The sequence below is a fragment of the Adiantum capillus-veneris genome, chromosome 6, assembly GCF_014529385.1.
Source record: "Adiantum capillus-veneris isolate H3 chromosome 6, ASM1452938v2, whole genome shotgun sequence".
In the NCBI taxonomy this organism is placed as follows: Eukaryota; Viridiplantae; Streptophyta; class Polypodiopsida; order Polypodiales; family Pteridaceae; genus Adiantum; species Adiantum capillus-veneris.
This window is the reverse complement of record NC_140936.1, coordinates 131,997,137-132,009,544: the sequence shown is the minus strand read 5'-3', so window position 1 is coordinate 132,009,544 and position 12,408 is coordinate 131,997,137. Positions and strand designations below refer to the sequence as shown.

Sequence of the window (12,408 nt, the reverse complement as noted above, 5' to 3'; positions counted from 1 at the left end):
AGAGATCACCTCGCAGCAGATGCGTGTCAAGTCCACTGCATTTGAGGAGAAGTGGTGCGAGGGGTCGGGAGATGAGGGTGAGGGCCCCACCGGGGAGAAAGGGGGGACGGGAGGCGGAGGTGGAGGTGGAGGTGGAGGTGGGGAAGGCAGAGCGGCGGCGTTTGAGGAAGGAGGAGGTGGAGGTGGAGGAACTGAAGTGGATCGGGCCTTCTCGGGTGGGTTCTGCTGAAGGGGGTCAAAATGGTTCCCTGTCGGAACCCAGTGCTGCTGAGCTATAGAAGGTGGGCCACCAAGGGAAGGAGTGGGGCGAGCCCTCCCCTATCGGCGGCAGCCAGGAACCTACTGCCAAATGTCAACTGTCTCATCGCTGGCCTCAGTCGAGGTACCAGCCTTTGCGTCCTGTGTCTGGCTGCTGGGCATGCTCAGCCTTGGAAGATTGCGCCTGCATTGTGGTCGAGGTCTCCTACGAGGACAGGCCTTTGCCAAATGGCCCATCTGTCTGCAAATGAAACACTGATTCGGGAGGCCCGAATACTTCACGCTCTGAAGGAACCAACCCCCACTCACCCTAGGTAGTAGGATGACCTTCGGGAGAGTGGGTGTTCCGAACTAGAACACATACTGTGGGAATGCCGGCCACCTTGGCAGCTACATAGGCTGCCGTGCGAGGTGTCTCCAGGACAGTCCCAATCTCTGAGCCTATCCTGGACAAAAGTGGCAAGTACTCCCTCCTCAAACCGGAAAGCAGACAGAGACGGGAAGGTTTGCCCCCACTACCAGAGCATCCGGTAGTTGGATTGAAACCATGTCTCCACTGTCAAAAGTGAGCTCAAACTGTTGTGATGGCCAAGGGACTCATCGCGATGAGCTTGGACGCCATCTCGGAGGTCTCAAACTCTATCTGATAGTAGCCGTGTCTGAGGAATTGAACATCCGAGATCTTGCCCACCTTGGCGAGAAGGCGGGCCTGGAGAAGATCGCGCACCTCTCCTTTGCTGGGTCTGGTGTCGAGAATCTTGCAGATGATGGAAGTCGCCTGCAGGTGTTCCACCTCTGCTGCTAGGCTCGCTTGCTCTATTGACGAAAAAGCAAGTCGGATGGTGGGCTTTGCAGGGTCGGGCGAGGGGGCTTCCTGAGAGTCCCTCTGAGGTGGAGCATGAGCCTCCATCAGTGTCTGCTGCCGTGGAGAAAGGACAAAATGACGATGATGAGAGGTGGCCCTCTGCTGGCCGAGCACGTCGTAAGTGCTGACGAATTCAGCCGAGCAAGATCAGGGGGGAGGGGGAGGGGGAGGGGGTGGGGGGCTGCGGTGCGGAAAGAGCGGGAGTGCGAGGCTGTAGCGGGCGGCGGGAAGAAGGGGGGGGGGGGGGGGGGGCTGAGACGGATACGCTTAGGGCTGGCTGCTGCGCGCTGGTGCTGATTGCAGGCAGCGGGTGGGCAGGGCAGGGCAGCGCGAGGGAGGTTGGTTGCACACTGTTGTTGATTGCAGGCAGCGGGCGGGCAGGGCAGGGCAGCACGAGGGAGGTTGGTTGCACACTGGTGTTGATTGCAGGCAGCGGGCGGGCAGGGCAGGGCAGCGCGAGGGAGGTTGGGGGGGAAGGGGGGGGGAGACCGATGGCGAGAGGGGGGGTGCAGAGCGTGCGCAGGGGAGATGGGCGAGGGCAGCAGCGAGCATTCATTCCAGAATAGACACTAGCTCACGAGGAAAGGAAAGTGAAAGGTAAGCTGATACGCCGGCATTTAGTTAAGTTCAAGAACTATTTGGCATTGGATGTGAAATGGATGGAGGAGGAGAACCTAGCAGATACTCTTCAGATTTTAGAGCTTTACCTTGAGGCTTTTGGTCTAGCTTCGACTATTCCAAGAGTTACTGATGATCAGTGGGTTGAATCTGGTGCGGTGCGGACTGCACAAGAGGGGAGCTACTCCGCTCCTTTGTCACAGATTACCTAGATGGATTAAAGTCACTAATTTCTCTTGAGATTTCAGGGGTATTGATGGGCTGACAGTATTCTGCCGTATGACTTTAAGAAATAAAGTACTTTGTAATGGGAATTCCTTGAATGATTTTGATATATGTGCTCTCTCATGTGTGCGATGTTTGAGTGCATGATTGAAAGTCGAAATGACTAAAGCATTTCGGTCTTGATTCACCTGAGGGGTGATGTGGATATGATAGTAACAAGATTTAGTCAACCCCGACATCTGCTAAAGAACGGTGAGATTTGGATGTGATTGCTAAACACGTTACGATGATCATGATTCTCATCAAAGATCTCGACAGGGATAATGATGTGAATGTCATGTGAATGTTCAATGACTATCGTCTTTGTGCAAGTACAGGATATGTGTTGTCTAGTGCGTCAGTGTCTATTGAACTAGTTGCTGGCTTATGTTGGTTCTGCAGGCGTAATCGAGGGCGATTACATGATGGGGCCCAAAGGGATAAAGGCTAGAAGATGCATAAAAGGTTGATGATGTGGCAGCTGTAGGAACCCCCGCGAATTGCGTTGCTAACGTGGTTGCCGTACGGACCTCCGCAATTTGTGCTACTGACTTGGCACCTGTACAGATTTTCCACAAATCGTGCTGGGTGCCTAGCACTAGCTTTTGGGACCCAGATGCTTTTAGATTTTCTTCTAACGCTGTGTATATCTTAGCATGAAATTCACCGGAATTTCTTTTTGTAGAGCATTCCTCAAGACAGATTACCTAAAGCACAAAATGAGGTGTGTGTAAATAGGCCAGGCTGGGCAAATGGCTGGGAAAATCATCAAGACTTAGACCCGGTAGAAATACCCACCCACAAACTACTGCAGCTTGAAAAACATGTCCAATCATTGGGCATTCCAATAATGGATAGCCAGCCCATAAACAAATCATCAAGACTTAGACCCGGTAGAAATACCCACCCACAAACTACTGCAGCTTGAAAAATATGTCCAATTATTGGGCATTCCAAAAATGGGTAGCCAGCCCATAAACAAAGACATTGACCTTGCTGATATTTGAGTGCTGAACTCTCTCAGTTGCAAAAGTCGTGAACTAGGAGTAACGTGAAATTTATGAAGGGCCAAGCTCATAGGATAACACATATAAGAGATTATCATCTATTGTACTCGTCAACAATGAAATGTAACTGGACTGGCTGACATGGTAACACAACCATTTTCCATACTTGCTAGCATTACAACATAGATCAAGTATGTGGGCTTCTGTTTAATGTTCCTTGTGAAAGTACCGATGGGACAGGCCTTGGGGGACTATTTCTTGATGGAGATCGACTCATCAGAAAATTGAAGAGTGTTACTGATTAAAAAAAGTTTCACCTTGTTCACAAAGTGTATATTGTTTCAAGTGGCTTGCTCCAGCGCAAATATCAAATAAGGGCTCTTTATAGGTGTCACTTCAATTCAGTAACTGATGATGAAGGAATCAATGCTTCTTTCTCGTTCCCACATTGGAACCTCAAAAGGTGAGGGTTATCTTTCCATTATTGTCTTTGGTGCCTCAGGAGATCTTGCAAAGAAAAAGATATTCCCAGCGATATTCAGTTTGTATTGCCAGGTAACAGAACTTGATGTCCTCTGCTGTTCACTCTCTTGTCCTTTACAATTTTCATAGGATTACATTTCTACAGGGATTTCTACCACATGATAAAGTCCAGATATTTGGCTATGCAAGATCTGCTCTTACAAACAATGATCTTCGGGATCAACTCAGCAGGTATGTACCTGTTTGTTTTCTTGGCTTAACTTGTGATTACTGATCCACCAATGACATTGATGGCAAAAGGCCCGTTCCGGTCAAGAAAAGGCAAACAAGATGATAAACCATGTGTGCCCAGGGTGAGCTTCACACACACACACACACACACACACACACACACACACACACACACACACACACACACACACACACACACACACACACACACACACACACACACACACACACACACACACACACACACACACACACACACACACACACACACACACACACACACACACACACACACACACACACACACACACACACACACACACACACACACACACACACACACACACACACACACACACACACACACACACACACACACACACACACACACACACACACACACACACACACACACACACACACACACACACACACACACACACACACACACACACACACACACACACACACACACACACACACACACACACACACACACACACACACACACACACACACACACACACACACACACACACACACACACACACACACACACACACACACAACACACACACACACACACACACACACACAACACACACACACACACACACACACACACACACACACACACACACACACACACACACACACACACACACACACACACACACACACACACACACACACACACACACACACACACACACACACACACACACACACACACACACACACACACACACACACACCACACACACACACACACACACACACACACACACACACACACACACACACACACACACACACACACACACACACACACACACACACACACACACACACACACACACACACACACACACACACACACACACACACACACACACACACACACACACACACACACACACACACACACACACACACACACACACACACACACACACACACACACACACACACACACACACACACACACACACACACACACACACACACACACACACACACACACACACACACACACACACACACACACACACACACACACACACACACACACACACACACACACACACACACACACACACACACACACACACACACACACACACACACACACACACACACACACACACACACACACACACACACACACACACACACACACACACACACACACACACACACACACACACACACACACACACACACACACACACACACACACACACACACACACACACACACACACACACACACACACACACACACACACACACACACACACACACACACACACACACACACACACACACACACACACACACACACACACACACACACACACACACACACACACACACACACACACACACACACACACACACACACACACACACACACACACACACACACACACACACACACACACACACACACACACACACACACACACACACACACACACACACACACACACACACACACACACACACACACACACACACACACACACACACACACACACACACACACACACACACACACACACACACACACACACACACACACACACACACACACACACACACACACACACACACACACACACACACACACACACACACACACACACACACACACACACACACACACACACACACACACACACACACACACACACACACACACACACACACACACACACACACACACACACACACACACACACACACACACACACACACACACACACACACACACACACACACACACACACACACACACACACACACACACACACACACACACACACACACACACACACACACACACACACACACACACACACACACACACACACACACACACACACACACACACACACACACACACACACACACACACACACACACACACACACACACACACACACACACACACACACACACACACACACACACACACACACACACACACACACACACACACACACACACACACACACACACACACACACACACACACACACACACACACACACACACACACACACACACACACACACACACACACACACACACACACACACACACACACACACACACACACACACACACACACACACACACACACACACACACACACACACACACACACACACACACACACACACACACACACACACACACACACACACACACACACACACACACACACACACCACACACACACACACACACACACACACACACACACACACACACACACACACACACACACACACACACACACACACACACACACACACACACACACACACACACACACACACACACACACACACACACACACACACACACACACACACACACACACACACACACACACACACACACACACACACACACACACACACACACACACACACACACAGTTTGCTTTTGATAATTACTATTTCATGGCTAGCTCAGGCAAGGATCTTCACCTTGAGTTTGCCTTACTCAAACCTAGGAGGGATTTCCCCCCTAGTAAATCTTTATTTTCCCTAGGTGGCACTGTCATGATGGGAAGCATGGCTCATCTTTATTTAATTGTCCCTTACCCCTTTTCTAGCTTTTGTGGTGCTGTCACCTTAAAAATTTCCTTAACGATGCGACTATTTGATTAAATTTAAAACTCCTTTCATGAGTGGCATGCTTGATGGGATACTCCCCTTCAAATGATGCCTTGATTAGTAAAGTGGCATTTATTCCTTTCTCCACCCAATTCACCTCCCTCCTGTGAGTTGGGCCTGCTTGTTGACTTTGCTACACGCATTAATGTGCTTTGCCCTTGTCGTGATGGCGTGCAACTCTTATGACCCCCCTGTTCCTTTGCACTATGGGTACGGGTACATCTCGGATGAAATGCTCACCTCCCCTCCTACTGTGGACCGGTTACAATACCCAATGCTTTATTGCCTCCACTCAGGATGGTTCTCACCATTAAATTTGTTTGCATTCTCTCCCATGCTCTAGTTCCCACGGTCTGGATGAACAGCCCTTGGTTTGAACTAGGGCATCAAGTGCTGCACTCTACTTCACCATGAAGTGTATTCTTATGGTCTGATGGTCTGATGCTTGCCTTTTGCAGCGTCTCTCTTACCAATACTCCCAAGCACTTCAAGGGATGCTGACCTATAGCCATATTCTATCGGTTTTTGATCAAACTGAATAAAAAATACATTATTTGGATGGTTATGGCTAACCTGTACCTGGCTAGGTGCTCGGCTTTTGTTCCTTACTCAAGGGCAGTTGATCTTGCCATTCTTGTCATTGGCTGATGGTGTTTGCCTGCACAGGCATGATTCCCAGCTTCCATTTAAGGTGAGGGATCTCTTTATCCCTCACCTAGCTTCTGGATCTGGTTTGGTTTGCTTTTAAGATAGAGAGAGAAAGAGATCTCTTTATCCCTCACTTAGCGTCTGGGTCTTGTTTGGTTTGCAGAGAGAGAGAGAGAGAGAGAGAGAGAGAGAGAGAGAGAGAGAGAGAGAGAGATATGATGAAATGAAATGTTATATTAACGTCTTCAAAAGGCCAAAGTGACCTATGAGACCATAAAGTTACAATGTGGTGGATGTGATACAAAGTCAGAGTAACAAAATAGAAATACTATGGAATCCTAAGCTGCTCGATGTGAACTAAGCCAAGTAAGCAGCTGGCTGGGATAGCTAAATAGCTTAATCACAGGAGATCCAGCATCGGTCGCTGGCGGATCTCATCAATCTCCTCCATGGTTAGTAGTCTGACCGGGCATCGTGCATGCCTGACCGCAGTGATCCGAATCCTCTGATGCAGCCTCCGTCGATGCTTTGTAGTCCTCCGTAGTGGTGGGCGTCTGGATCTCCCCAGCTCAATCGCTCGGTCGATCAGCGTGCCTCTGGTGTGAGACGAATGTGAGCTCTGCTGTGGTAGTAGCTCCTCCGGTTGTCGAGTGTAGGCTCTAAAGAAATCTGTGATTCGTCTTTGAGACTGGCTAGCCTCTCCTCTCATCAAGCTCTCTCTGTGTCTGCGCAGCTCGAGCAAGAACAAACCCAGGCATCTTTGATCCTTGTACCCCATGACTCTGGAGAGTGGTCCAAAACCCTCTCTGAACAAGCAATGGAAGTGGCCTCGTATCTCGTAGTAGACGGGGTAGCGGCATGTGTAGTGCAACTCTGTCTTAGGCTCCATGTTACACAAGGGGCATGTCCTGGCCTCTATTGGTACTTCGCTGTATCTCCCAGTCTCAATCCGCAGCTGGTGTGAAGATGTGCGTATCTGGCCAATAGCACATCGTATCCCATGAGACAGGGTCCTCCATAACCTGGAGAAGATGCTCTTTGTAGAAAGCCATCTTTGTGCCCAGCTCTTGTGCTGGCTGTATCCATGTCCTCCTGGTGTCTAGCCGAGTCAAGTCCTGGTGGATGAGCGTGGTGATCTTGGACTGTGTAAGAGTGAGAGATGCTGCATCCCAGTGAGTATTGGAAGGGTGGCAATCTGTCTATGCTGGACCCATGCGCCTGAAACCATGATGCCATCTGCCCATACCAGCATGCTATATCTCCCTGCATGGCTAACTGTCGAGAGGACTCAAGTGCAAGGCGGGCATATCTGTATTTGGGAAGTTCCCACATGTGGTGTATGGACTTATCTGGTGAGCGCCTCAACCACTAGTGGGGGGGTGCCGCTAGGTCTTCTTGGATAATGGCACATGGTACTGAAGCCTTGGATCTAATGAGCCGCGAGATCATAGAGACCAGAGGTTTCTCCATGTGCCCCCATCCATCAGTGTGACTCGACCCCCATGATCATCCAATGAAGGTCCCCATATCTCAGCTCCATAGAGCAATGTAGAAGCCACCAAAGTGTCAAAGAGCCAGAGCTTCGTCCGAGGCTCTTGAAACTGAACCTGCAAACACATCCTCTCCAATCTATCCAATGCTGCATGGGCTCTAGTCAATCTGGTCTCTGCTGCTCTCCTCAATGAAAATGCTGGTGAGTTAAAAACCACTCTAAGGTAAGTGTAAGCATCTGTATACTCCACTATCTCCTGGCCGTATGTGAATGTAGGTGCTGACCTCCTGATCCATTGTGGGGTGGTATTAAACACCATAACCTTGGTTTTAACAAGGTTGACAGACAAACCACTTTCGTGGGAAAACCTATGCAAAGCATCCAAGTGACATTGCATCCCCTCAGGAGAGTCGGAGATCAACACAATATCATCAACATATAACAATAGTGGAATCCATGTCCTGTGAGCTGTGCACCTCTAGCACCATCGCTCTCAATGAAGTCAGAAACCTCATTCACATACATACCGAATAGAGTAGGAGAGAGCGGGCAGCCCTGCTTCACTCCAATAGTGGAGTGAACCGGTGTAGATAGACCCTCTAAGGTGCGTATATGCCCCACTACTGACCTGTATAATGCCAAGATCCCCCAAATGAGCTCTGTGGGACCTGGGTACTCCCAGCTCCTGTAGTCTGCGCATCAATCTAGCTCTGGGTACTGTGTCAAATGATTTACGGAAGTCCACAAAGCTACAATAGTTCCGTCTCCCATGTGATCTGCCCTCCACAATGATGCTCTGAGTGTCAAGATATGGTCAAGAGTAGAAAAGCCTCTCCTGAACCTTGCCTGCTCGGCTGCGCGTATCCTCTCCCTCTCTGCCCATATACTGAGCTACTGCTCAAGAATGGATGCGTACAACCGTGCCAACGTGTGTCCAACCATGATAGTGTAATAATTCCCAGGCTACATAGGGTCTCTTGACTTGAAGATAGGTACAATAATAGATAGGCTCCAAGTATTAGGCAAGCCTTCACACATGGCACGGTTAAACATAACTGCTAGAAGCTCTGCTAGTAAATCTCTGGCATGCATGAAATGATCAGCCACTAAGTCATCATGATCATATTGTCAGGACAAGGGCAAGGCTAGGGAGTCATATACTGGGCCAAGGGTCGGACTAGGCAGTGTGGACAAGGGAATCCGGCTAGGGCAAAAGGCTAGGAGCATTGCCTATATAGTGGGAGGTTGGGAGGTGGATTCCAAGGTCTAGTCACCTATGCTTTACATTGGTATCATTATGCTAACGTATGCTCGTAGAAGATCCTTTAGCAAAAAATAGCAGCAGTAAGAGTGAGGTGCTTTTTCTCAACCACTTACAGGCAGTCTTCCACGAGTGATGATAAACTAGGACTCAACCATTGAGTATCCAACCATTTGATATGGAGTGGAGACAACCAACTAGGTTGAAAGCGGGTTGGAGTGGAGTAAGCTCATAGAGTTTAGACTATCCAACCCCAGGCTCCCATACTAAGCCATTGCCTTGTATGGCAGGGTGTAAACGCATACTAAATGTGCAAGAGAGATTGCACGGGCAGTGCAAAAGGGTGCAGAAAAATAAAGTCCATGAGTTCGCATGCCGCTCCAAATAAATTTGTGTTAACCACTAGGGCCCATAACATCTAGTGTGCATGCATTTAACACAAACATATCCGAACCGCAATTCCATGATGAGACTTTCCATGCTACATACGGGAAAGCTTGGCAACAAAACTTGGACCATAACAGAATGTGACAACCCAGTCACACCTAGATACCAACCATGAGACATTCTCATGAACATAGCATACTTGGCTATATATAGAAATGACCCTCCGTTAAGGTGGTTTCACATTGTCGTCCCCATGTAACCGGTTACCGCTTACGTAAACGGCTTACATGAAACACCGGATGAATACGAGAATGTGTAGCAAGGTGGAATCCGTACGTACGTACCTAACGATTCCGTACGGTACAGTACGTACCCTACGGTACAGTACGACAAGATTTTTTTAATAAAAAAATTTAATTTGTTGTTTTTTTTTTGGGGTTTTTTTTTGGCGTTTTCTCCACGGACCACTTGCGCTAGGGGCGCTTTCAGATTGGGATAATAGGGTGAAGGGGAGAGAGCGTTAGGCTTTTTTAATCGACCAGGATTACAAAAGACTCTCTTTTGAAAGGTCCGTGAACTTAAATTAAGTGTAATTTTCTTGTTTTACAAATGGTACATACCTATCATATACCTAAAGGTTGGTTCAGTACGTTCCGTACGTACCTAAACCGTACCGTACACTACGTACCTTTCCACCTCGATGTGTAGGTAGCGATAGTTTGTAGGCACGATCACCCACTCGCTTGAGTATTTTGAAAGTCCCACAATATCGGGGAGATAATTTAGGTGTTGGCCCAGTTTTCAGACTTTCTGAATGCTCTGGTACACGTAAAAATACTTCCTCCCCTTCCTCAAAGGTAACGTGCCGACGTTTCTCATCAGCTTACTTCTTATACCGATCTTGCGCTCGTCGGACGTTTTGACGAGCGAGTTTCAACATATCCATGTGGTCTTGAAGAAAATCCTTAGCCTGTTGGGTTTTTCGGTTGCCAACCCCACCGTAACTGGTGACCTAGGTTGAAAACCATACATGAGCATGAAAGGACTAAATCCAGTCGTGACATGCTTGGCACTGTTGTAAGCAAACTCAAGAAGAGGTAGATATTCTTCCCAGTCTGTTTGTTTCTTGCTAACGTATGCGCGTAGCATATCCTCTAGCACTTGGTTAACTCGTTCAGTTTGACCATCCGTTTCTGGATGATCGACTGTACTGAGGTTTAGTTGTGTATCAAATCGTTTAAATACGATCCTCCAAAAATGACTGTTAAACTTGGGATCACGATCATTGACAATGTTACTTGGCAAGCCATACAACTTGTATAGATTGTCCACAAATAAGTTGGCTAATTCTGGAGTTTTAATCATTGATTTGGTTGGAATAAACTTACATAGTTTAGTCAACCGGTCTACAACCACTCATATTGAGTCATGACCTCGTACAGTGGTTGGTAAATCCACAATAAAATCCATAGAGATTCTTTCCTATTTACCATTGGGAATCTCCAAAGGATGTAAGCTTTCATGCGCTCTGCTTTTATAACTTACATTTTTGGCAATGCAAGACATAATCTTGAACAAAACCATGTAATCCTGGCCAGTAAAAGAGTCGTTGTATGAGAGCATAAGTCTTTTCAATACTCGGGTGCCCTGCACTTGGACTGCCATGACATTCATAAAGAATTTGGCGTCGAATGTCTGTGTCCGTCGGTACACAAACTCTCCCCTTATGGAGTAGGTACCCATTGTCGATGGTAAAATTCTTCCATCGCTGTAGTTCTTCACTATACAGAGGAGAATTGTGTGTGGAGGCTAACGATACACTACCATCTTTGAAGTGAGAAGGATTGCTCATTTGTACATGGCTCCATACTTTGGAATATGCGTCATCCTGCTCATATTTGCCCTGTAGAGAATCCAAAAATTCACTACGAAGTTCCGTGAACAAGAGAGAATTGATCTTGGTATACGACTAAGAGCGTCAACCACCACATTGTACCGTCCTCTACAATACTGGAGCTTGGCGTCATATTCCTGAAGAATCTCAGCCCATCTGGCTTTTCGACCCTTCAAATCGGTTTGTTGTGTAAACCATTTAATGCTTTCATGGTCAAACACAATCTCAAACTGAGCACCATACAAATAATGTCTCCATGTTTTCAAAGCAGACACTATTGCATAGAGTTCGCGTCCATAAGCAGAGTAATT

At 47.7% G+C, this 12,408-nt stretch overlaps 1 protein-coding gene across 10 annotated transcripts in view; it reads left to right on the top strand.

Annotated features, from left to right (window-relative positions):
• The window catches only part of LOC147456299 (glucose-6-phosphate 1-dehydrogenase 6, cytoplasmic-like), a 96,172-nt gene that overhangs the window by 58,001 nt on the left and 25,763 nt on the right, over positions 1-12,408 (top strand). For 6 of the 10 annotated variants that reach the window (XM_086514816.1, XM_086514815.1, XM_086514819.1 and 3 more), the window contains exons 2-3: positions 3,401-3,567; positions 3,641-3,726. In XM_086514816.1, the coding sequence (XP_086370942.1) occupies positions 3,424-3,567; positions 3,641-3,726 (230 nt within the window). In that variant the 5' untranslated portion in view covers positions 3,401-3,423. Of the gene's footprint in view, positions 1-3,358; positions 3,568-3,640; positions 3,727-12,408 lie in introns of all 10 variants that reach the window. The other 4 variants (XM_086514817.1, XM_086514821.1, XM_086514820.1 and 1 more) reach the window with 4 other exon arrangements.